This window comes from Rousettus aegyptiacus, unplaced genomic scaffold (assembly GCF_014176215.1).
Source record: "Rousettus aegyptiacus isolate mRouAeg1 unplaced genomic scaffold, mRouAeg1.p scaffold_m13_p_5, whole genome shotgun sequence".
NCBI classification, from domain to species: Eukaryota; Metazoa; Chordata; class Mammalia; order Chiroptera; family Pteropodidae; genus Rousettus; species Rousettus aegyptiacus.
The window spans coordinates 41,255,980-41,283,728 of NW_023416308.1; the positions used below are offsets into that span (position 1 = coordinate 41,255,980).

The window sequence follows — 27,749 nt, forward strand, 5'->3', positions numbered from 1 at the left end:
CCTCATAGCATCACATTTTCCAGGAAGCCTTCCTTCCTCCCTGGGTAGTTGTCCTCCCCTGTCCTGTTCTGAGAAAAACCCTTCTGCAACCTCTTTTCTAACAACTATTGTATGGTAATTGCTGATTTCCTTGTCTGTTTCCCCTCACCAGATCAGCTCCTTATTATCTTCAGTGCCTGGCATATAACAGGTGCTCAGTAAATACTATTGATTGAATTTTAAACAATGAACTTTAAAAACTACACAGGTATTTCCTGAACTGTGGATAAGACAGCTTCATCTTGAATAAACTCAACTCATAGCCCACTCTGAAGGAAGGGAAACAGGACGAGAGGTCTAGAAATTAACACTGCTACTGCATAGGTAAATAAATTAGAGAAAGTGTGTCATGCAGATATTGGTAAGAGTTCCTACTCTACGAAATAGGGCTGTAACATTTATTTTACAAGGTTATACAGGGATTACACTATATTTTTTTACAGTGCTTATTAAATGGAAAATAGCTAAACAAATGTTAACTATTCATATTCAAGATGATGGAAAAACAAGTAACCTATCAAAACTGAGAGGACACCAGATACAGGCAGAGATTCCCAGTCTTATACAGCCAGACTATAATAATGCTAGGCTCAGTCTAGGCCATTCTCCAGCCTCAATCCTTCAAAAGACTATTTCCCCATGATGGAGCTTATCCTCTTCTGTCTACCTAAATATTGAAATATAAAACATGGCTAATATTAAAACAAATGAGCTTGCATTCTCTGCATCCATGTCAACTAACTGCAAATGATAAGACAGCCAGAGGTGTATCTGGAGGGAAAGGACAGCTGAGGGAGACATTTGTTGTAGATTATCTACAAATGGATGAACGAAAGATGAATGTCTACAAAACCCACTGGACAATATGCCCCTCTCTTTTCAATGGGCTCCTGCTCCTCATCACATCACGGGGCCCAAGGCCTGAGGCCCTGCCCAGGATACACACTCCAGGCTCCACTGTAGTCTCCTATGTATGTGCTCTATGGGATACACGGGCAAGGACAGGGGACTACACCCTTCGCACAATTTTACTCTCAGCTCATCTGTGCTCAGACTCCTCCTGTCTCCTCCTGTCGCAGCCCCAGGTCCTTGAGTATCTCAAGGCAAATTTCTGCTGCATTTTCAAAAAAGACCTTGCCATCTGCATGAGGAAGGGGGTGCAGTAGAGTGCCTACAAAAACTATTTCATAAATATTTAACATACCCCCTAAAAGCCATGAGGCCCCCAGTACTGCAATTACCCCCTCCAGCCCAGAGCACAAAGGCCAGGATTCGTTCCCATAATCTACACAGCTCAGGACAGAGGACATGCTGAACACGATGTCCACACCTAGATCCTGTTCTGGGGAGACCTCTACGAAGCCAATCATCAGTCTAGTCTATTTTCTACATTTCATTCCTACCCAGTTGGTCTCAATTCTTTGCATGCTCCCGGGTGCTGTTAGCACTTTCCAGTCACGCTGACATCATCCTGTTATTTCTAAGCCCAGCTCCCTCCCTCTCCTTTGATCAGCTCATAGGTTTTATACCAGCTCCACAAGGCCACAGGTCTATTCCACAATCCTTCAGCCTCCCTCTTTCATTCACACTCATTCTCAGTGTCTGTTTCAAAAAACCTATCCTTTTTGATTCTGTAATAGACTAGAAATGGGTTTAAGTTGAAGGGAGGAGAGAAGGGAGAAGGGGAGAGAGAGGCATTCTTGCCATCCTACTGCCCTCTCATGGAATCATGAGCAAAGTCACTGTTGACAGTGAGACAGGATAGAAGAAATCATGGAAAGAGCTCTCCATCTAAGGCTACCTAGGATGCCCAGGAGTGGAAAGAGGTGAGCAGCCCAGAGGATCCAAGGTTTATAAACTGGGACAAAAGTCATTTTCAAAGAGCATGGTCCAAGCACAGGCAGCTTTGTCAAGTCCTGACACCCCTTATTCATCCCCACCATGAACCTGCCCTAGTGCCTGCCTGAGGTTAGAACACAGGAATCCAATACTCTATGCGGCAAAAAGAACTAAATCTGTTGAGATGCTAGAGACAAGAGTGGGCGGTGTTAAATACATCTCCCACTCCAGACATTTTCACCCATCACACTAGGTTGCCTATTTATATTAAGAGGTTATAAGAAATATGTTTAAAAGCTTCCACTCACCAAAAAAAAGTATATAATCATCAGAAGGGAACCCTTTAGAAATCTAGGACATGTCAAAGACACAATCTCTTTTTTCTTGACATTTATAAACCATTATTAAATAAAAATTAACTAGCCCAAAGTCCAAGATCATCAAGTTCATCATGGTCAATCTACTTTGCGATCTTCAATCTACCAGCTGACATCAGGGACAAAGTATCCACTTTACTCAGGACATGGGAAAGCCAAGGGAAATAAAAAGAACAGTGCAATCTGCCAGGATAGCCTCCCTGTCTCAGTGTAGCTCGTTCATTCATTCACCAATTCATTCTCCTAATTGCTCAGCAAAACTTATCCATACCCTTCCTATGTTCCAGGCAGTGGGCCAGGTCCTGGACATATACACATGAATAGAATCTCTACTCTCAATTTGCTCAGTTTTGCTTACTTTCTCCAAAAGTAAGTCCTCCTGACATCCCACTCCTATTCATGGTTATCCTTCTAGGCTCAAAACCTGAGCTATTGATTCTGTCAGTATCATAAGGTCTTAATGGTAGATAAGAAGAAACAAAGCTATCATTTCAGAGAAGCAAAGAGATTGAAGGTTTTCGATTTAATGCAAGCAGACCAGGCTCCACTCCAAAGAGTTTCAAAGTAGACACAGATAAAGTTGATGATAAAGATGGGACACTTAGGGAAAAGTGTCACATTTGGAAGACAGTGTTAAAATCACAATCAAAACATCCAATTATGCAGAGCCAAAAATATGGACAGTCTGTGAGGTAATAGAGAAAGCCTAACTATAAAAAGGGGCCTGCAATGGCTAGAGTTGGGTCACCTGCGAAGGCCAACCTACAACTCAGGGCCCGTCAGCCGGCATCTACAACCTCAGCCAGCCTGAGATGTTAACTCTGGCTCTCTAGGGGAGCTGAAGACTAAGAAATAAGAGTCAGAGATAATAGGAATATGATAAGGGATTATAATGACATAATAATAAGAGATAATAAGGAAACATTTAAATCTATGATATGAACACTATTGTTTTACTGCTGTTTTTCAATCATTCTAATAAAATTCAAGTGATCTGTTTCACTTTAAAAGTGTTTAAAATATTTAAAAGAATTTGGTATATTAGATTGTGAAGCTTAATTTAGCTTGCTATCAACATTTAAATGTTGTGGAAAATCTGAGTTGTTGATGTCATGATTTATGAGTTGTGTGAATACTCTGGGAATATTTCGAGAAATGTTAATTGTTAAAAATGAATAAATTGAACACCAAAGTATATATAGTAGGGAATGTTCCTTTTCAAGTACAAAGATGCATTAGAATTTTTAGGTTTTACAACAACATGATGAGTTTTGGGTTTTGTTTGTTTTTTTATGAAGAACATTTTGGTGGCAGTGAAGGACAGATCATGGAGAAAGACATCTGAAGCAACAGGACTATTGGGGACAGAGGTGGGTAATTCCAGAATCTATTCCCAATTGTATTCTTCATTTCCCAGGCCTTGTGCCTTTGCTCAAGCTGTTCACTTGTCTAAAATATCTCTTACATCCTTCCCCACATCCAAAACTTAGCCACTCTTGAAGACCCTGGTCAAATGTCATCTCTTCCACTAAGTCTCCCTGATTTCTAGGGAAGTAATTTCTTCCCCCTCATAACTCCCCCAAACAGTATACCTGTGCTATAGTTATTTATGCATGCTGCCTTACTTTATAGTTTCCTAAATATTCATTTACTCAACATCTACTGAGCGCCTACTAAATGCCAAGTAACTAGTGTCCTTTCTCTCTCTTCAATGGCAAACTCCTTGAAGCCAGCCCAGACCCATATCTTACCCATCCCTTTATCTCCCATGGTGCCTAGCACAGTGGCCTGCTACACAGGCAGCATTCAACAAATGTTAAGAATCCAGATGATGTTACACCTCTGTGCAAAACCTCTGATGACTCCTAATGCCTGTGTAATCCAATCCAAACTTCTTAGCTAGCACTTGGGTCCTCCATGATCCAGCCCCATCTACCTCCACAGTGTTATCTGTTACTTCTCTCCCACATATGTTCTTAACTCCAATCAAAGCAGACACCTCATATTCCCCAAACTTGCCCCACATCTGCCTCTGCCTCTGCCTCTGCCTCTGCTGCACCAATTGGACTTTTCTCTCACCATTCACCTCTGCTTGTCTAGTCCTGCCCACCATTCTTCCTGACTACCTCAGATGTCAGTTTCTCAATGAAGCCTTTCTTAGTTGATCTTAATGGACAAGAGGTCCCTAACTCTCCCCTCCCATGGTACTCTGTTTTACCTTCTTTATGGCCTCATTGTATTCTACTCTGTGTTCCAGTTATTTAAGTCTCTCTTTTTTGAGACTATAAGCTCTTAGAAGGCAGGAATCACATTTAAAGTAGGCTTATATGACAGATAGCACTTAGCAAAGTGACTCATCTTGTAGAAACATACAATAATTGGTGCTTATTTGATAAATGAGTAAATGGATGGATTTCTTTCTACTCTTACGCTTCCCCGAGCCCCAGAAACCCCATCTGAACAAGACAGGGGAAAATGGTTCTCCTTCCAAATACGTATCCCACAGGAAGAAAGGCTTAAGAAGCAAAGAGGGACACAGCAGGCTGAGACATCTGCCTGCAGGGGCTTTGGGCTCTTACCTCATACTCACAGTCACCCTCCAAGGCCCCAATGTCCAGGTGCAGGTTTTTAAGAAGCTCACTTGAGCTGCAGACACTCTGAAAACGAAAATTATTATGAGTGGCAAGTCAAAGGAAACTGGACAGCTGAGAATAAGGGCCAGGAGGCTCTTTGTTGATTATGCTTTCTCAGTCTGCCCTGGAAGGTATACAGACTGGGCAAGAAATGAAGCTGTGGACTGGAAAACCATTTTTACTTATTTTCGAAGTAACACAGAGGTTAGACAAAAGGTGAAAATAACCCAAGTGTCCATCAACAGATGAATGGATATATAAACAAAACGTGGTATGTCCATACAATAAAATATTGTTCAGTCATAAAAAGGAATGAAGTTTTAATATATACTACAACATGGATGAACCTTGAAAACATTATACCACACAAAAGAAACCATACATAAAGGGACACATATTGTATAATTATCCTTATTTGAAATATCTAGACTAGGCAAATTCATAGAAAGAAAGTGGATCAGTGGTTACCAGGGGCTGGAGAGAGGAGAGAATGGGGAGTTATTGTTTAGTGAGCACAGAGTGTTTGGGATTATGAACAAGTTCTGGAAATGGATAGTGGTGATGATTATTCAACACTGTAAAAGTAATTAATGCCACTGAATTGTATCCTTAAAATTGGTTAAAATGCTAACCTTCACGTTATATATATTTTACCACAATAAAATTTTTTCAAAAAAATATATACAGCATAGAGGGTTTCCAGGCCAGGAAAAGGATTCATCATTACCTGGTTGTCACTTTCCACCTCATCCTCCTTGTTGGTCTCCTCCCCTAAAGCCAAGAGGCTGAGAGCATTCTGGTCCTCATGGATGGAGCCCAAGAGACCCTTTGCCTGAGTAGAAGTCTTGAGACCTTGTGAAGGCTCAAAAATAGAGAAAGAAAGTCAAGGGACTCACTAAAAAGAACTTTAGAGTGCTCTCTCCACTCTCCTTCTGTTTAGAGCAAGTCCACCACATTCACAAAGCTGACCCTGGTAACTCCAGCTCACACTGATTTCTCCTTTCCCCAACTTCTACTGCCCTGCCTGTACAGACTAGGAAAGTAGCACTGCAGTCCCTATGGCATGGGTCTAACCTCCACTGCCCAGATTCCACCTTCAGCATCATAGAGGTATGACTCACCTTCCCAAGTAGATTATGAGCTTTCAGGACACAACCTATGCCCTCTCTTTCTATTTATGGGCCATAGTTCCTAGCACGGTACACAGAGGCCCCACAGTAAACTCAATACACCAAATGCAAGAAAAAGCATTTACCAGTGTGGGTTCTCCAAGCTGACCAGACTCCACTGAGCTCCCCAGGCTCACACTTTGAGATCCACGAAGAGCAGAGGGTGGGGCATCCACAAGGCCTCGTAAGGGAGCCAGGCCTCCAAGAGGAACATGGACTGGGGCTAACGAGGAGCCCAGGGCCTGGGCAACAGAAAACATCTTGTTACAAACCCAAGAAACCACATGGCTCTGAGAGTGTTAGAGACAGATATAAAAATAAAACATCTAAATCCTGCCCGCTCAAATTTAAACCACCTCCATTCAGAGGCTGCTAATGAAATACGACATCCAGAAATTACCATTGTGCTAACTGTGTGAGAAATCACAGGATGGTTTCCTGCTTCTCATAACTCTTCTGCTATCTCACAGTAAACGGTTCTTTCACATCTGGCAGATGTTGCACAGGGCTCTGCTCTCCTTTCAGAAGCCACATAGGAAGTGTGGGGGAAGGGAGAGCAGAGACAAATGCCTCATCTACCAAGATGAGAAGTCTCAATAGATAAAGTTTAAAACTGATGAATCATGAAAAAGCAGTCTTAGCATATTATTTATAAATAGGCAAGTAAACACCAGAAGAAAGCGGTTGCCTCTGGAGACGGGTACACACACCAGAGAACTGTTGTATTTTATTATATGCCTTTTGGTATTATTTGACATTGTTTAATATGGGCATGTATTGCCTTGTGTAAAATAAATATTAACTGTGAAACAATATACATAAGCAAAAAAAAAAAGAACTCTTTCCCCACTCCACTGATGAGGAAAATGGTTGGCAGAAGCCTTGCCAAAAGACGAGTCCCTTTTCTCTGTTCTCAGGAGGGCCAAATGAAGGCTTCATGCCAGCAAGGATGGGAAAAAACAGCCTAGTGTCAGAAATTTGAGACCTCGGGCTACTCACAGACTCTTGGATTCTCAGTTTACTCATCTGAAAGATGGAGATGATGTGTGTCCAATCACTTACAGTTTGTTAGAAGTTCAAATGAAATAATGAATGCAAGGAGTATGTGCAAGTGGTCCAAGGCTACACCGAGGTTATGGAATTACTATTATTATAGGGATTCACATTTTTAATAGTCTGGGCTTAGAAGCAAGGCAAAGATAGCATTCTGGTGACAATTTACTAAGAGCTCTTTAAAATTCATTTCTCAACTTAAAATGTATAAAACAACAACAAAAATTTCATTTCTCTCTAATCCCACAGAGACTGAAGAAAGAAAGGGGAATCTGGAGGAGGTCAGGTTGGGAAAGTTCAGGCCACCCATCTTCTTACCCGCAGCCTCATCCTGGGGGCTGGACTATCAGGTTCTGAGCAGTATCTCTTTATGCAGGGTAAGGGCATCAGACACTCATCTGAAAGGGGACATAATAACCACTCCCAGGCCTTTGTAGATTCCCAGTCACCTGGCCTGTTGCAGAGTATCTTTGTCAGGCAGAAAAGGAGCTGATAATAAAACTGGCCAACATTATCTGAGCGCCAAGCACCAAGCTAAGCACCTTACATGCCATGTCTCACTGTACTCTCACAACAGCCTAAGGCCACATTCCCCACATGAGCTAATGGTGTCTGGTGAGGTCAAGACCCTTGTCCAAAATCAGGGGCTAGCAAAGAGGGCAGACATGGACTTGAAACCCAGGGCTATCTCTAAGCCAGTATTTTAAACAGCATCCTGGTTGTGGCAGAAAAGGAGCATTGGCAAACTTCTCTGAGGTGAACTGTGAACAAACCAGGCCAGCTCCTGCTGACTTCCACTCTCCCAACTAGCCCCAGTGTAGCAGCAAGCAAAATTCTTCCCAATCTGTATTTATAGAAAATTACAGGCTCCTAACATGACTAATTTGCTAACATGCTGGGGGCTTGAGGGAGGGAGACAGGCACACTGAGGGTATTGTTCTCCTAGGCCTTTACCAAATCAGTGGTTAGCAGGGAAATTATATATTCCTGGCCCCTAGCTGATCATCTTCAAAGATGGCCATTAACTCTGACTATGGGCTGTGCATGGTGTTGTCCTTCATAGCAGATAAACTTGCTGCCATTGGGCTAATTAAAACTTTCAGGATAATCTGCAGCTTATCTGATATTTATAGTGCTACAGTAGTTATTAGAACTAACAGAGAACCAGTGTACGCTAGCAATTAGGAACCAGAGGTAACAACTGGGTAAAGCCACAGCTGGGCAATGGCAGAATAGCCAGGGAAATTCAGATTGACCCCCACGGTCTCTGATCCAACTTTACTAAATAAAAAATACGGTGAGACTCTTTAAAGGATCAAAGGGTCAAAATGACAGAGCAAGCCCAACCCTTTGGTAAATCCCAGTACAAGAGGAAGTGAAGGAACAAACAGGGTCTGCACAGCTTGACATAGGTTATTCACATGGTTTCTGGGAACCCTGGGAGCAAAGAACAGAACCAATTTACAGGATGGTAGAGAGATTCTGGGATTCGGCCCCTCATGACAGTATTAACTCTCTTGTTCTCTGTGATTTTGAGAAAGGACTAAGTTCAGAGCTTGGGAGTACGGTATCTACTTGGGAGGACCTCTCTCTATAAATGGCCAATGGGAAAGGCGTCCCAAATCCTGGGAAGGACCTATATCCTGCATGAGTGCCAGGATTGGTGCCACCTCACTCACCCTCAAAACCGATCATCTTCAAAGCATGTGAACCACCCAGGAAATCTAGATATCCTCAGCTACTATCTTGCAGGTGATGGGATAGAAGAAACATGAAATACATGTCATCCTCCAAGATGACCATCCTGTGTAGTTAAGGGATCAGTAGTTACCAAGGAAGGGCAAATAACAGGAAAGCGGACCCGACAGCTACATTAAGATGTCAGTGAGCTCAACCTGCTCCCTTGCTGCCACATTCACTGAGGCCTGTAGGCCATACTCTCTAAGAATCCTACCTGGTTGAGAAGCTGCATCTTGCCTGGCTCTGCCGCAAGCTCTCTGTTGGAACTCAGCTCACCTAGCCCCTGCCTGAGGGGGTTGCTGCTTGGCTGTAAACAGGCTTGCTGACAGGCCTCCAGCCCAGCCGGGGCAAGGGCCACCTCCTGAGGATGCTCCAGCAGCTCTGGCCTCCAAGCCAGAAACCTTGGGTCCCTCTCCATGACTCTGATGGCCTCGTGCTCACCCTCACTAGACATCCTGGAACACTCAGCTGCCATACAACAGACCATGTTGGCGAAGTCTTTGCATGAAATTTCCTGCATGTTCTCAGGCTGCTCCAGGCCCTCCAGGCGCCTGGAGATCTTGACCATCTGCAGGATGTGCTGGTAGAACCTCTGATCCTCAGAATAGTCTTCACTCTCTGACTGCTCATCAGCAGAGCTCTGCAGGTGGGACAACTGAGGCACTAGAAAGGGGCTGTAGTGTAGATCTCTGGGTCCAGGGCCTGACTGATCCATGCCCCGCTCAGATCCCCGAGAGCTCTGCATGTCCCATGGGAAGTTATTCACCTCACCCAGTATCTGAGAGCCAAGGTAAGAGGCCAGATTGTTGCTGCTGCTGCTCTCCAAGTCAGGCCCAGACCCACTAGGGTTCCTGTCTTTTTGGGGGGGATCTGGAGACCCTGATGGTTGTCTCTCCTCACTGGTGGGAGATGCCTCAGGAGCATGTCCTAAAGGGGCATTCTGGGCTTGTTCTGACGCCAGGGTATCAGGTGGTATTAGGAAGGGTCCCTGAACTAGGGCATCAGCTGAGGCCTCTAGAACCTCAGGGTCATTGCCCTCTGCTTCCTTGCAGCTCCCAGGGGTGCCCTTGTTGACAAGCTTGGAGACCTGTCCCATCCACATTCCTGGGGGCTCTCTCCTCCTCCTTCCCCGGCCCATACTCCCACCTTCCCCAGAAACACCTTGCCAGCCCAGATCTTCAGCCTGGCTACTATCTAACAAGAACAGCTTGCTCTTCCTGGTGGGCGGTATATGGTTAGAAGAGCAAGGGGAAAGGGAAGGGTCTTCCTCAGGGGATGACGAGAGAATGGGGCTCTGGCCCTTGTCCCCGCCAGGGCCAGTGGAGCTCAGTTTGGCCACATTGTGGCTGTGCTGCTCCCCTTTCAACTGTGGGCCCTTGATGGTTTTAGAAAGCTTAGAGTGAACAGAGTCCTGGCTCTTGCTTTCTGGCACATCCTGCTCATTTTGGATGGGCCTGCTGTTCTCAGGGCCCAGAATGCCAGGTTTCTGCTGTCTGGTCCTCATTTCCAGCTCTTCCATTTCAGGGTCTGAAAACCCCAGGTAGATTTTCTCTGTCGGCTTCTGGGTGTTCTCTGGACCCTGCTGATCTCCTAATTCTGTCCTGCCTTGGGCTGGGGCCTTGCCTAAAATTTTCTCCACATCAGCAATGATCTGGTGGGTTCGGGAAGCTTGGCCTTTGGAGAGTGGCTGTAGCTTGTTGGGCAGGGTTCCCATAAGAGGCCAGGGGGTGTCACCCAGCATGCAAGGGCTCTTCCCTTTCTTAAAGGAACCCTCACTTCTAGCCTGCATCTCTTGGTCTAGGTCCACATCAGCAAGCCCAGGTGCTGAGAGAGGGGATGGGCCACGAAGAAAGGAGGAAGAAGGCAGAAGTCCCTGATCAGGTTGCATTTCCTAGATGGGTATATAAACATGCAGAGAAAACTAAGACAAAACACTTCTGAATTACACTTGCTCCCTCAGCCCTTGACAAGCCCTTAAACCCTCCATTTAAAGTAAAACAAAAACCAAAGAAGGAAGAAAAGCTAAAAGCTCTCTTGAACTTTTGTTGTTTTCTGGCCCTAGTTTCCTTATCTATAAAGAGGAGGCCAGACTAGATCGTGGCTTTCAAACCTTGCTCCATGGAACCTGCAGGTTGGTTCCACATGGTACCTTGGGGGTTGCTATATTGTGCATATGCTGGAGAAGGGGCATCACCAAGACCTACACCCCCAGGTTCAACCACAGCAGCTCCACTCTTTATACGCTGGACCTCTATGGAGGACCTGATTTGAAGACAGGGCTTCGCTACTAAAAAAAAGTTTGAAAATCACCAACCAAGTTATCCCTAAGGTACCATCAAACTCTCAGTTATATGATTGATTAATTTTATAAAATCCATTAACTTTATCAAGGAGTACCAGAACTATTTAAGAACGGAGAGAAGACGGGAAACCTAACTGTGAGCTGAACCTTAGAAACACAATCTGGGTCTTCTATCACAGGTAAAAGTTGGTACTGCTCGGGAGACATCCACACAGCCAGAGAACCTTGAGGCTAGAAGAAACTCTAAAGATCAACCATGCCCTATAAGAATTTACCATGAGAGCCCAAACTACCTGAGCCCAGGTCACCCACCTGGCTGCACCCTGGGCAAATTCAGGTTTGAAACACCTGTCCTGAGCCCTAAGATCCAGACTGGCAGCCCAGGATCATCCAATTATCCCCAGCTCCTGAAACCACAGAAGGAATCTTTTTAAGGAGCTCCAGGAACTCAGTCATATACCCAGAACACAGGCTATTACCCAAATCTCCAACCCAAAACCCTCACTTCATTCCCTCTCCCACCTTTAGTCATGTTGCAGCCTACAGATGCTGATTATCACTTGCAATAATTCTGGGTTAGTGAAAATCCTGTTGTCCATCTTTTGCCTTTCAAATATATGACATTAGAAAATTCAGCCTATTTGGAAAGTACCAGTCTTCTTTTCTCTATCTTGAGGAACAGGCTTGTTATCTCACTTCTCAGAACCATGAGTAGTAGTATGTGGAGGAGAAGAAAGGAGAGAAGAGTACCTGTAGAGCTTGGAAATGATAAAAAGGATGAATTCATCAATAACCATCCAATGCCAGAATGGACACCTTGGAAAGGATAAAAGGAAGATAAAGGAATCTTCGCTGAGAAGCAAGCACTAGGTACTAGTGGAAAATAAAGACTATAAACAAGAGCAAATCAACTGGACCACTGAGAGGATTGAAAAGATATCCCCAGTGCGCTCCACCTGGCTGACCCTCACTCTCCTCAACGTGCCCCGTCTGCCTCACACTTGGGTGAAAGGAACAAGGCAGGCTTCCTTGCACTGCCACGATGTGTTGAGAGAACCCGGGCCTCACTTCAGTATGGCTTCAACTCTTAGTTCCTCTGCCTATAAAATGAGGGCAATAACTCTGCCTCCTAAGTACAGACATACTGAACAGACAAATAAAACAAAAATGGAAAAGAACGCCTTCAACTCTGAGCGAGAAAGCTACTTGAGACCAAGGTGATCACACTGCAACCAAACTGCCATTATCCACCACTAACTGAGGTCACCAGCAACAAAGGTAATCTATAGGAGTGAATAAATCCCAAACTTTTCTTTTGGGATCTTGAAGACACTGGTGTCCTGACAGCTAACTTATAGATAGATCTAGCATAGGAATTCGTACCACTGAGACAAATAATGAACCCACACTAGGAAGGCCTGACTTTGAAAGAAGAAAAACATTCTGCTCATCAAGGCTCTCTGGCCTTCACCAACTGCTCCCTGTCCCCCCACTCTCCAGAGGGGCAGATGGCATCACTTCTTATACTACTACAAACCACCATCCTCAGCAGAGCACTCTCTCACCCATCCTATTACATAACATACACTTATCAAAGCAGAAAAAAGGAATTGTTTAGAAATACTAACAATTTCTAGAAGCAGAAAAGAAAATATGTCAGAAGATGGGCACAATTCAGATGATGAAGTATCCAGAAATTACTATATTATTGTAATTGTTCTTAACCTCCCAGCTATAAACACCCAGAGGTTCCCAATATCCCCTCAGGTTATAGCCCTGGCCTCTCTGGGATCTGGCTTCTATGGACTCACCAGGGGACTTTTGGAGGTCTCTTTGTCCTTCTTGTCTTTCTTTTCCTTTTTCTTTTTCTTGTCTTTCTTCTTAATAGCTCCAGAAGTTGACAGCTTCCCTCGCTCTTGGATCACCAAGTTTCGATAGTGTTCATCACAGGGATGGTCCCACATAGACTGCCCATTGGCAAAGTTGAAATAGTAAATATCACCTGTGATGTCCTGGCTAGGGATGAGCAGAGGTTGAAAGTTAGTCTCTGCTCAGGTACAAAGCTACTGAGGAAAAAAAGAAAAGGAAGAAAAATGGCAAAGAGGCAGAGGAGGAAGAAGAATTAGGGGAAAAGAGAAGAGGGAGAGAGAAGATGGGAGGAAAGGAGAAGAGAGGAAAGGATTAATACAAAACTGAAGGGTACCATTTGGCTAAGAATAACGGAGCTAACTTCGATATGAACAAAGGATTGGGATAGCTAGGGAGACATATAATCATTGGGGTTCCTGCAAATTCATGCTAGACTAGTGCAGGAATAAATTTGGTTTTAGATATTATCTAAGCACAAATACTATGGTATCTTGGCAATAAATTCTAAGCTAGACCTTGCTTAATATTTTTATAAATGGTCTGAGGAGGAAAATATATTGTGAAAGCTCTGGCTTTAAAAAAGATTCCAAACTCATAAGAGGTGACAATCCAAACTGGCGGGGATCAACAACAGAAGAAAATAATGTAGAAGGTGCGTTTCAAGAACCTGTGTTTCACCATGGACAAGTCCAAAATAAACCATTCATCCAATCCACTATTACAAATCCATTAAGACAGCTACTAGAAAAAAAATTCACAATACCAATATAAAATATATAATATCCAGGAATAAATCCAAAATGCAAATTTTTTATAAAGCTTTACCAAAAAGCCAATGGGGGGGGGCACATTAGAGATTCCATGTTCCTGAATAGAAAGATTCAAGTCTGTAAATATTCTCAATATCCAATAATCCTCAAATTAATGTATAAATCCAATACAATCCCAATAAAATCCAGGGCTCCTTATGAAACCTGGCAAACTCAATCTCAATTCAAATAAAATAGAAAATACACAGAAGTAAAAATATATATATACCAAAGGTAAAAGGTGAAAAAGAAGACATATAAATGGCCAATAAGCACATGAAAAGATGCTCAACATCACTAAAAATTAGGGAAATAAAAAATTAAAACCACAATGAAATACCCCTTCACACCTATCAGCATGGCTATTATCAAAAAGGGAAGCAGAAAATGACAAGTGTTGGCAAAGATGTAGAAAAACTGGAATCCTTGTGTACTGTTGGTGGGAATGTAAAATGGTGTAGGCACTGTGAAAAAACAGTATGGCAGTTCCTCAAAAAATTAAAAATAGAATTACCACATGACACATCGATTCAACTTCTGGGTATATACCCAAAAGAACTGAAAGCAGGATTCAAACAGACATTTGTATATAGGCCCTAGGAACTTGGGTTTTAATGTTGATGTTCACGACAGCATTATTCATAATAGTTAAAGGTGGAAATAACCCAAATATCTACTGACGATAAATGGGTAAACAAAATGTAGTATATACAAGCAGTCTTAAAATGGAATTCAATTCTGACACACGCTACAACAACATGGATGAAACTCGCAATCATTAAGCTAAGTAAAATAAGTTAATCACAAAAGGACGAATTTCGTATGAGTTCACTTATATGAAGTACCTAGAATAGACAAATTAATAGAGACAGAAAGTAGATTAGAGGTTACTAGGAGCTGGGGAGGGGAGAGAACAAGGGAGTTATTGTTTAATGAGTACATAGTTTCAGCTTAGGAAGATAAAGTTCTGGAGATGGGTGGTGGTGATGGTTACGCAACACTGTGAATGTACTTTGTGCCATTGAACTGTATATCTAAAAATGGTTAAAACAGTAAAGTTATGTATGTTTTACTAGAAAAAAAAATTGCAAAAACATTTTGTAACTTATGCACTGACTAGAACCTCTGGTATAACAGAATAGAAGTGATGATGATGGACATTTCTGCCTTCTTCTTCTTTAGTGCATAAGAAAGCATAAAGAAAATTAAAAGAAACTGGGAGCAAACAGTAGCATAAGATTAACACAAAGAAAAATCAAAGAGTTCTACCTCCTTAACAAAAATGAAAAGATAAGCAACACAATAGACAAAAATGCAAAAGCAAATGACGAAAGATAAACTAACAGCCAACAATAGATGGCTATCTCAACTCTGAACAATTTGGGAAATGCAAATTAAAACAACTACGTAAAATTTCTTACCCTAGACTGACAATTTTTTTGGATTGATTTTTTTTGATTGACAATTTCTTAATTCATAATATTTTTAAATGAACAATAATGTACTGTTTGGTGGGACTCTTAAACTTTAACAGAAAATACTTTGGTATTAATTAACAATATTTAAATTCTGCATATATTTTAACCCATTAATTCAAATTCTAGAAATTTTTTCTAAAGAAACATACAAAAGTTCGGAGAACATGCTTTACTGAAGAAAACATCTGACCTCTTTTTACGCCATGCAAACATAGGTAAATTACAACAACGAAATAAGACAAAAAAATTTTCAACACAGCCAGACAGCCAGACCGAGAAATTCTCACATGAAACATAAAGAAAACATGAAACCTGAGTAGCAAATGTATGAAATGAAAGGTCAAGGTTAATATCTGACCTGGAAACAGGCCCTGGGAACTTCAGTTTTAATTCTAATTTACAGACACAAAATGTGGCCTTAGGCCTCTATGAATTTGGAAACTGGAAATGAGACCCTCGTATATATCTGGAGCCCTTGAGAATGCTCCCTCCATGAATAAAAGAACCTACAGGGCCATGGAAACAACAGGGAAGCACATCATCCACTCCAAGTTCTAGACAGCAAAATAAAAAAAAAAAAAATTAAAACCCCAAGACACATGTAGATATAGAGGCTAAAATGTGGTAAGGAAATCCCAAGTTAGGAAACTAATATAAATTTTTAGTCCTCAACCACTAAAAAACCATTGGAAGAAGCCATTAGAAAGCCACTTGACAACCTAAAAATGAGACACTCACAGAAAACCTCTATAGAAGATGAATTCATAAAATTCTCAATGATTACAAACTACATGAAGAAACATTTCACCACAAGGGAAAATCAGTGACACAATGAAGAGAAGAATTAGTGCATTAAAAAACTTGGCCGAGTAGATCAAAAGAAGACTAAAAAGAACTACATTTGCTATTATTATAGAAAAGGAGTAGAAAAAAATGAATCAATAAATAAAAGGAGTAGAATCCATAATGAAAGAGCATAACTCAAAAAAAACCCAAAAAAACAAAAAACAAGAAATACTGGGGAAAAAACCATAACAGAACTTGCAGGACTTGGTAGTTATTAAATTTTCAAAAACAGATGGGTCAAACAGCAAATCTGACACAGAAAAAGAAATAGTGAACTGGAAAATACACCAAAGGACATTATCTAGAATGTGGCATCCAAGATAAAGTGAGTTTAAAAACATGAAACAGAAGTTAAGAAACATAGAAGAAAGAAAAAGAAAGAAGAAAGAAGAAAAGAAAGACGAAGAAAGGAGGAGGAGGAGGAAGAGGAGGAGGAGTAGAAGGAGAAGAGAGAGAGAAGGGAGGGGAAGGAAGGAAGGAAGGAAGGAAGGAAGGAAGGAAGGAAGGAAGGAAGGAAGGAAGGAAGGAAGAAAGGAAGGGGAAGAGTAAGAGGAGGAGGAGGAGGAGGAGGAGGTCCAATATATTTCTAGTAAGATTTCCAGAAAAGAAAAGTGATAATAGTTGGGAATTTTCCAAAACTGAAGAGACATGAGTCCTCAAAGAAAGAAAGCACTCCAAATTCTGAACATGATAATTAAAAATAAACCATACTTTGATACACTGTAATGAAATCATTGAATATCAAATTTAAAAACAAAGTAATAAAAACTACCACAGGGGAAAAATCTGATTGCCTACAAAGGAACAATAAATGAGACCAAGAAAACATGTCTTATTTGCAAAACCAGGAGTAAGAAGATAGTGGGTACATAATATTTTCAAAGAGCTGTTCATAATCAACAAACAATTCTATATCCAACTAAACTATCATTCAAGAGTGAGACAAGACAAAAATGACTGAGGATACAGTAAGATGTAAACACATTAGCATGTTTGATATAAAAGACATTTATAGAACCCTATATCCAAAAATGAGACGTAACATTCTTACCGAGCACACATAGATAGAACACTTACATAGATAAGATCACTTACTGAGCCACAAAAGAAGTCTCAATTTGTAACAAAGAATAAATATAATGAATAAATAAAATTGGAAGTCAGTAATAAAAAATACCCAAACTTTATCTACCTCATCCCCTTCAAAATATTATTTTAGAGTAAAAATACTTAACAAAATTTTAGAAAATCAAACTAAATAATACATAATTATGACCTAGCAGACTTTATTCCAGGAATATAAGGTCAGTTTAATATCTGAAAATCAATCAATTATTAACAGATCGAAATAGAAAAATCATAGGATTCTATCAATAGATGCAAGAAAAAACATTTTATGAAATCCAATATCCACTTCTGATTTAAACTCTCAGCCATCTAGGAATAAAAGGGAACTTCCTCATCATGACAAAGGGCATTTACAAAGACATAGAGCTAACATCATACTTAATCGTGAACGGCTGAATGCTTTTCCCTAAAGAACAAGGCAAAAATTGTCCATTGTCACCACTTCTATACAATTATACTACAAGTTCTAGTCAGTGCAATGAGTCAAGAAGCAGAAATAAAAAGTATCCAGATATGAAAGGAAGAAATAAAAATGTCTTTATTTCCAGACAATGTGATCATCTATGTACGAAATACTATGGAATCTACAAAAAAAAAAAGCTATTATAACTGGCATAAGTGAGTTTAGCATGGTTATAAGATGAATGTACAAAAATCAATTTTATTTCTGTATAAAAGCAACAAATTAGAAATTAAAAATTTTAAATATACCATTTGCAGAAACATCAAAAATATGAAATAATAAGAAATCTGATAAAATATGGGCAAGATGTATACTAAAAACTACAAAACATTTCTTAGAGACATTAAAGAAAATCTAAATAAGAGAGAGACCCTGTTCTTTTGTTGGAAGACTCAATATTGTTTTAGATGTCGATTCTCCCCAAATTGATTTATAGATTCAATGCAATCCCAAAATCCTAACAAAGTTTGTGTAGAAAATGGCAAGCTGATTCTAAAATTCATATGGAAATACAAAGGATCTATTATACAACTCTGAAAATGGAGAACAAAGTTGGAGGATTTAACTCTAAATGATTTCAAGATTTATAACAAGGCTATAGTAATCCAAACAGTATGACATGGGTATAAAGGCAAACTGATAAATGGAAGAGAGCAGAGAATCCAGAAACAGACCCACATGTAATGGTCAATTTAGGAAAAAAATGTAAATATCCTTCAATACAAATGCTTAAATAAATAAAGATTTTTTAAATCATGGTATATCTATGTATAGAAAGCAGCTGATAAAAGAATGAGGCAGACCTTCACACTGACATAGAAGAGCAATATATACAGTATAGCACCAATGTTTAAAAAACAAAACATGAAATATATGGTGATAAGGAGATTTGACTTTGGGTGGTGAACACACAATGCAATATACAAATGATGTATTACATAATTGTACACTTGAAATCTATATAATTGTATTAACCAATGTCACCCCAATAAACTTAAAAAAAAGAAAAAAATACTGTGTGTGTGATATGGATATACATGTGTGTTGGGGTATGTGTGTGTCTGTGTATTTTAAAGATCTGGAAGGAATTCATCAACTAATTAATCTTAGAACTGGGAGTATTGGGTAAAAGCTGACATGTATACATAAGTTTTAATGACTTTTGCTATTTTAAAAAGTGAGAAATACTTTATGCTCTCCTTACAGGATGAGGGAGTATTGGCCACCACAAGCAGGTATGTGAATCCAACTGGTGCGAAGCCTGCACACTGCTGGAGCATAACCAATGACAGTTACCTTCTTACCATCCACTTTTTTTTAATATCACTGCAGCCATTTATTTATTGAGTACATGTACATTAGGGTGTTATTATATTGACTGCACTTCTCATGTGGTTTTTATTTTAAAAGTATCCAAAAGCAAAACAACACAGATATATACAAAGATAAAAAACAGAGATAAGAAGATAGAGGTTAGATAAGGTAAATTGGGATATCAGGGCGGGTACTGGAAACAAAACAGAAACTATTATCCTACCAACACAACCATGAGTCCTCACCACCTGGAATACTGTATGCAGTGCTGACAGATTTACTACAAGAAAGATGTCATGAAACTGGAGAAGGTTCAAGGAAAGGCAGCTAAAAAGATCAAGGGAACAGGGAGCCTGCCATGTGAGGAGAAGATAAAAGGATTACAATTCTTCAGCAGAGATGAATAAGGCTACAACTGTAGTCATTCTGAAATACGGCCAACACATTAAATGGATGGATAAAAACAGGATAATTACACCTTGCACACAAAATTGCACAATAGCGGCACCAGAACGGACCCCTCCGACATCTGGGGACCATGCTATAGAAGTAAGTAAATTAATGGCACATTAGGGAAACAGCTTGTAGAAACAGCTCCATGCATGTGATGAAGAAAACAGAGCAGATATGCAGAACAGAGAAAAGTGTCGCCAAGAATGCAAGAGGAGGCATCCTCAGGAGGAAGTAGACGCAGCAGTGCTGTGACTCCTTTTAGCTTCCCCACCTCAGCCAGTCTGTTTCCTCACCATCGACCTTTGTTTCCCTGAGATAACCTGAGTCTCTGTCCCTCACAATACAAAGAGCTCAGATGGAAACTGAAAATATGTACAAATCCACCAATACGAACCTACTCATGAAGAGATTACTCAAATTCAGGGATTGGTTGCCAAGAGAGAAGAAACCCTTGCCTATATATATGTGTAGCCTCACCATAAAGCTCTTTAACACCAGCATCCATTTTGGACATGCTAGGGAGGTCTCAGTATTGTCACTCTCAATATCAGTCTACAAGGAATAACACCTCCTGAGTATGTCTAAAACAGATACTAGTGCTAGAGGATCTGACCCAGGGCAGGAGCTCGTAGGGACCCTGGGTATAAGTGTAAACCCTTCATAGAGACCAACGAGTCGGTCTATGCTCAGGGACAAAGCGCCAAGGAGCCAAGCCGAGGAATGGCTGATTGCTGTCCCAAACTCTGTGCAGGACAGGCTTCTAAAGGTGACTGGTTAAAGTTGATCCCCAGTGTCAGGCTCCCCCTGCCTCTGACAGGCAAAGTCAGTGGGCCGCACCCCTGCTAACTCACCACGGCTTCCACTCCACAGGCAGCGGGGCCACAATGCCCTCCCGTGCCAGCCACATCAGTTCCGGTTCCTTGATGGGATCAATTCCAATCTCTCTGGCAAATTCAAGAATTTCTGCAAGGAGAGGCAGGAGGGTAGAAAAGTAAGAGAGCTGGAGAAGTGGATGAAAAGGAGAAACCTCACAATCAACCTGTGAAATAATAAGAAATACATATGTTGGTCTTGCCACCAGTTCCTATTAATATTTGGTTTTTGATCCCATTTCCTAAAAGAGCTTCTAAGACCTTGTAGTTTCCTGAGTAGCAAGAACATCTTCATTCCACTGAGGTGACCTGGTGGGTTCATGGGTGGCTCCTGGATGGGGCTGGTCTCCAGAAAGACCAAGCCATGATTAGAAGCTTGGCACTTTCAAGCTCACCTCCCATTCTCTGGAGAGGGGACAGGGGATAAAAAATGAATTAATTGATCATGTCTACATGATGAGCTGCCATAAAGATCCCTAAACTATGGGGTTCGGAGACATTCCAGGAAGGTGAACACATCCACAGTGCAACTAGGAGGGTGCTGCACTCCAACTCCACGGGACAAAAGCTCCTGCACTTGGGACCCTCTCGGACTTCATCCTATATATCTCTTCATCTGGCTGGTGGCCTGTATCTTTTATCATACTCTTTGTTATATAATAAACTGGTAAACATTAGTGTTTGTCTGAGTTCTGTGACTTATTCTAGCAAACTATTAAACCTGAGGATGGGGTCATGGGAATTCTGGTATATATCTGGTTGGTTAGAAGTACCTGGGACAACCTAAGACTTGCAACTGGCATCTGCAGTGAGGGTACTCTTTTGGGACCAAGCCTTTAACTTGTGGGATCTGATGCTTACTCCAGGTAGATAATGTCAGAATTGAACTGAATTGTAGGACATCCAGTTTGTGTCGGAAAATTTGTCAGTTGTGGCGGGGGGCGGGGGGGGCACCCATCTCATGTCAGAAGCACTGAGTGTAAAACTGAAAAAAAAAAACAGGGTTTTTTTTTTTCACCAAACAACTGTTCTACTCTGCCTTTACTTTCCAAATTTTCTTCAGTGAGCAGGTATTACTTATATTATATACTTTTCTTACATTAGTTATAAATGGTACACCTGAATCAAGGCATGCTATTGCCATACACCAAGAATATAATCTGAAGCCAAGTATCGCAAAGGCAAAAAAGTAAAACCAAGACTTCAGTGCCTCAGGAAGAATCCCAACAGCCACAGCCAGAACCATCCTAAATGAGGGCAGCCTTACCAGGACCCAACTTTACCAAGATTTACAAAAATCTTAGTACAAAAGTACTCATCACTCAGTCAACAAGCATGTACTGAACACTGCAGAAAACTAAGCCCCTTGGGATCTTACCAACACACAATTAGAGTACAAACCAGGTGACACGTGCTATAAGGGAGATATGCACTGTGTGCTATGGGAGCAGAGAAAATGTGGAGACTTATTCTGTCAGGGCTACAGGATACCTGAGCTGAGAAAGTGCGATGATACTCAGGCAGCCTTCTTATCTACTCAGTGAACCCTCTCTTATGTGAGAGTTGTTTCGTTTTCAATTTTGCTATAGATCATGGACTCTAATACTTCTGTTGAACTCTTTTGAAACCAACATTTAGAAAGGCTCTTTTGCCAGAGAGATCTGAAGGAATAAAGGAGATATATGTACTGAGTTAAGAGCTATCTCACCTAGAAGAAAAAAGATAGATGAGATCATTGGAATATGTCACCAGAGCCCCCAGGATTAATGAAATAAATTCCCAAGAGGTATCAATACTTGTGATAATTGCCCAAGCCAGAGAGACATTACCAATATGGGTCACCTCAGTGGAGAGTTTGGAGGTTGACAAGCCTGGGAACTAGCGGGGGGAAAGCACATTTTCAAAGGACCAACTGAAATTTGGCTAGCCAGGGATTAATTTATTCACTGATTTCACAAATATTTTTTAAGTGCCTTCTATGTACCAGTCACCAAGTGCCATGAAAGAGGGAAAAATTTTCTCTGTCCTTATGAAGTTTATATTCAAGTAGAAGAAACAGCCCATAAAGAAATAAACGGATAACTATACAAAGAATTAAAGCTTCTGATAAACACAATGAAGTAAATGAGGTATAAGACAGAGAATGTCAAGGTGGAGGGGGCACTTCTTTAGAAAGAGTCAAGGCTATCTATAGCCATGCTACCCTGACCATGCCCAATCCCGTCTGATCTTGGAAGCTAAGCAGGGTTGGGCCTAGTTAGTACTTGGATGGGAGCCCACCTAGGAAGACCAGGTACTTTAGGCATTAAAAAAAAAAAAATCAGAAAGAGTTAAGGAAAGATCAGAATGGTGACAACTGAAATCTGTAAGAAGAAAGAAGCCAGCCATGCACAGCACTGAGGAAAGAGCACTCAGGCATAAGAAGAGCAAGTGCAAAGGGCCTGTGGCAAGAAGAAGCTTGGCCCATCTGTCAGAAAGGCATGTGACTGGTACAGTGGCAACAGAGAGAGCGGCACCAGGTGAGCCTGGCCAGGTAGCCAGGCTGGGTCATACAAAGCCCTACAAACTCCACTAACAGTGTTATGCTGAGTGTAACGGAAGATTTTAAAATCTGAGCCCTGATATGACCTGCAAGAAGAACAATCCTGGGCTAAGTGGAGCAGACTAGGAAGGAAAGAGTATAAGCAAAAAGGCTAATTAGGAAGCTACTGAGAGTTCAGGGAGAGAAAACTATGGCTTGAGTTCAAGATGTCTAAACTCAGACTGAGCAGAAGAGAGTTTTTATAAAGATCCTTAGAAAAATATTAGAACCCATCTATAAAAGTAAACAAAAAAGATAAAATATTTAAGAAATAAACTGAGCAAGAAATGTGCAAGACCTATATGAAGAGAACTTTAAGTCACTCCTGATAAACAAAAAAAGACACAAATGAAAAGGAATACAGTGTTCTTGGAAACGACAGGAAGTCTTAACGTCATAAAGATGTTACTCCTCTCTAAGTTCATTCATAGATTTAACACAACTTTTTCTAAGATACTAACAATTCCCATATACAAAGCCCTCCCCTGGACAAGGTGATTCTGAAGTTTATGGGGAGATAAAACAAACAAGATTACCAAGAAAACTCTGAAGAAAAGAATCAATGAGGGTATTTCAGCCCCACTAGATACTAGAATTTATTATCAAGTCTCAGTACTTAAGGCTACAATACTGGTGTATAACTAGACAGTCCAATGGAAAAGAAGAGAAAGCAGACCCAAATACACACAGGCAGCACCCAAGCAGTGAGGGAAAGCTGAGCTACTCCATAAATGGTTGGGAACAAACCTAGAGGAAAACATGAGAAAAGTATTTGTCCTTGGAGTAGGGAAGCCTTTTCTAACTGTGATATAAAATTCAAGTTTTTCTAACTATGATAAATTTAACATGAAAATTTTAAACAAAAATCCCATGCTATAAGCAAAGTCCAGGGTTTAATGTGGGATCAATAGATTCTTGGGGATGCAAGAGTTCTTCCCCCTAATAGGCCTACAAAACATCAGAATTATAAGTAAAATTTGTGTGTCCAAGTCCATGACTCATGAAAATTTCAAAGGAATCTTCACCCCTAAAATAGCATAGTGCTTCAAAGTGCAGGCCCTGAAATAAGACTACTTGGGTTTGGATCCTAGCTATACCACTTAGTAGAACCCTGTGACTGCAGGGAAGGTACTAAATCTTTCTGTGCCTCCGTCTCCTCATCTATAAAGTGGGGTTTAATTATAGTACCTAACTCATGAGTTGCTGTGAGGGATGAAAAGGAAATACATGTAGAGTCCTTACTAAAAACAATGGCACATAGTAGCACTGAATAAATTTTATTATTGTTATTAATAATGTTTTGTTGTTTAAGAAAATGCTTCAGTTTGTTCTTAAGAAATTGGGTTTCCCCTGGTCTTAGCACACAAAGTCTTTAATTACTGATTGAACCCAAAGCCAGTACATTTTCTCTGGAAAGGGCTATACAGTAAATATTTTAGGCTTTGTGGGTCATATGGTTTCTGTCACAACTACTCAACACTGCCCTTGCAGCCTGAAAGCAGCCATTAGACAATACATGAACAAATAAGTGTGCCTATTTTCTAATAAAACTTCATTTACAAAAACAAGCAACAGGCCAGGTTAGACCCATGGGCTATAGTTTACCAACCTTGCTCTAACCCAAATATACTGAGGAGCCCTGTGCATGTACCACACTTTGCATCAGATGAAGAAAGATAAATCAAAGATAATTCCTGCCCTTGAAGAACTACTACAATACACCCCAGGCCTCTTACCTTGCTCACTGGGGATGTAAGTCTCATCATAATCTTCCTCCAGAACCAGCTGGTCTCCTATGCGGATGGGTCTTCCAGCCATGATTGGTCTGGGCTCGAACGCCTACATCCCAGAGACCCCAAACCAAAGAGAAAATCAGTGACCCAGGTTAGAAGAGGAAAACTTAGAGTTGGGTCATGGAGTACCTGGGTCAGACCAGACCCTTCGAGCCAACTTAGCCAGGGATTTTCCAGATGCCAGAGAAAGTAGAGGATGCAACCAACAGCTCAGCACTCAGGCCTTACAGGCTCTGTGCCCTGGAAAGTTCCCTGAGACACATGTCCCAAAGGCTTACTGAACACTCAACAGACCATAAAAGATCTGAAAACTCAACTCTCTCAAGGGTTTGACTTCCTATCTCCCTCGAATGGGAGAAAGAATTAACAGTATAGGACCCCTAGCTAAAAAACCCTAGTGACCAAAATTACTAGCAGTACAAACCCCTGCCCATATACCAACATACCCCAGTGTGCTCACACTATCTCAACGCATATCCCTATTTGCATGTCCCTATTCACATTCGACAATGCCCTCAGGAAGCTTACATTCTAGTGGAGGAAGTATACAGGACTTCAACAGCAGTACAAGGCAAAAGGGGAAACACATCCTGCACTGAGAGTACTAAGAGAAAAATAACATGTTCCCACTGAAGTGACGAAGAAAGGCTTTGTCAAGTAGCTGATACCAAGGGCTGACCAGAGTTCTGATAGTGGAGATTGCTATTTTAGGGAGAGGGAACATCATGTGCAGATAAGGTGTTCTGGAGTGCAGGATACCAGCATGCATAGTAGGGGCTGGGGCAGAAAGCCAGGTCAGGGTCTGGTCATGGAAAGCCTTGCAGACCATGCTAAAGAGCCTCAACACTGCCCTGTAGCAAAGGCAGGCAAGGGAAGGGTTGCTGAGGGCTTTGGTGAAAGAAAGTGTCACATGTGGCCTTTTTTTAGGATAAAAACTGGCAGGAGTGGAATGGCTAGATTGGAGAAATGAGAGACTGGTGTCAGGAACACCACTGAGGAGGCTGCCATCCAGGTGAAAGATGATGAGAGCTTAAACTAGGGCAGAAGCAGTGGGAATGGAAAAGAAGCGACTGATAGGAGGAATGTTAGGTTTAATAGGATGTGGGGAAAAGAGTGGAAAGGAGTCCAACTTGAATCCAAGGTTTCTAGCACCAGAAACTTGGTGGTGCCAAAATCTTCATGTGACAAGCTGGTGCAGTTCTAGAATTGCTCCTCCCTTCCTATCCCTACTCCAGCAACTATCTCAGGACCCCCAAGTCACACCAATCCTCCCTGCTATGGTAGCTCCCTCCCTAAAGCCTGATGATGCAGAGACAAGTCACCCTGTTAAGTAGCTGCCGTAGACAGCTCTGCTCAGAGTTCGTCCCCCAACTGAGGAGGCATCAGCCACAATGGTGCGACCAAGAGGAGTCAGGAGAAGCCAGTCCTGACCTCTCCTGTACTACCTCTTCAGAAGCTGTCACTGTTCCACCTGGAGCAGCGAGCATGACACAGCCCTCTGAAAGCAGGGGAAGTGAGCAGAAAGAACTTGTCATCAGAAGGAGATCAGGATGTGTCCTGCAACCAGTGCTCAAGAAATGGTCAGATCTGTTGACTTTGAATCTGTTCCAAGATCCCTAGAGAGAGACCATGATAAATGGCAAAGGATCTATGAGGGACTGTTACCATGGCCCTCTCTGCACCCTGACAGCTGAGAGATGGGCAAGGCATCTTGCTTTAGGACTCACAAGAGATGGTTTCCTTTGTCAGTCCACTGAACCCAAAGGAGCCAGGCTCTGCCACCTATCATTCCTGCCATGGCACCTCCAAGCAGTAACTTGGAGCAGTGCCTCACTGGGAATGATTAAGGGAAGAAGCATCCATAAAACCAAGTGGGAATCTGCTCCCTAACCTAAGAATCCATAACCCACTACAGACACAATGCTTAAGCTTCTTTACACATAGCCACTGACTCCAAACAAGCAGAGCAGAAAAGTACCAGGAACCAGTGCAATAGGTGTGGCCCACTGCCTGGTGGCTCAAGGAATCACTGGCATCTTTAATCTTCTAAGTTGGGGATGAGGGGGAAAGAGAAAAGGAAAAGGTCCCGGGGAGGGAGAAATTAATATTAGTCTGAACATCAGGCTGGATATTATTCCATCAAAAAGGCAATGATCTATAACAAGATATGGTATCAACTATCTCAGAGAATTTGAAAAATTCTCCATTTGAGAAATGTTACCTATCCCAACACACATCCCATTTCCAGAAAGCAAAAATCTCCATCCTCATGGCAAAGTGCCTAATTAGCTATATATATAATTACCTATGTTTAACTATTTAAACATCAAGAAGAACCTGGAAAATCTGAATTTATGGATCACTCAAATGTCAAACACATCTTCTGCCAGAAAAAAAATTAAAAATGGGTTAGCTATATTCTACCTTCTTTCTTCTTTTGCCTGGTTTCAGAAAAGGTGTGGGCAGGGCCAAATGGGCAGGAATTGTAGAAATGAGGACGGTGGCAGTAAGAGAAACCATATTTGTTTAATGACTACTAGAGTTCATTTATTCATTCAAAAAATATTGAGCTAGGTTTATTTATAGCTGGACACTAGAGACGCAATGGTGATTAAAAACAGATTCAGCTGCTACTCCCTTAGAGTTACAGTCTAGTGAAGGACGGTGACAAAGCACACAGGCACAGATAAATGTATAAGTATAAATGAGGTAAGAGCTCTAGAGGAAATAAGCCTGATTTAGATGAAGCCTATGCTGAGAACTGAAGGACAAGTAAGTATTCACTAGACAAAGAGAGGAGGAAAAAGTGTTCTAACAGAAACAGCAGCACATGCAAAGGCCCTTAAAAAAGAAATAACACCAAGCAAGAAGAAGCATGGTTTGAGATGATGCTGGGGAGGTCAGTGGAAGCCAAGCCATGCCAAGAATTTGGCCTTTATGAGAGCCAAAAGCCAGGAAATGGTTTTTCTACATATACATTTTGGAAAAATC

General features: G+C 41.3%; 1 protein-coding gene and 1 pseudogene across 10 annotated transcripts in view; one reads left to right on the forward strand and one right to left on the reverse strand.

Annotated features, from left to right (window-relative positions):
* The window catches only part of CEP164 (centrosomal protein 164), a 64,070-nt gene that overhangs the window by 32,406 nt on the left and 3,915 nt on the right, over nt 1–27,749 (reverse strand). For 5 of the 10 annotated variants that reach the window (XM_016134889.2, XM_016134886.2, XM_016134887.2 and 2 more), the window contains exons 2-8: nt 24,702–24,804; nt 20,364–20,475; nt 12,964–13,168; nt 9,065–10,741; nt 6,144–6,299; nt 5,616–5,750; nt 4,835–4,912 (exon numbers count right to left, since the gene is read on the reverse strand). In XM_016134889.2, coding sequence (XP_015990375.2) covers nt 4,835–4,912; nt 5,616–5,750; nt 6,144–6,299; nt 9,065–10,741; nt 12,964–13,168; nt 20,364–20,475; nt 24,702–24,783 — 2,445 coding nt within the window. In that variant the 5' untranslated portion in view covers nt 24,784–24,804. The other 5 variants (XM_016134892.2, XM_016134890.2, XM_036220793.1 and 2 more) reach the window with 4 other exon arrangements.
* LOC118603452 lies at nt 22,571–22,689 on the forward strand (annotated as a pseudogene).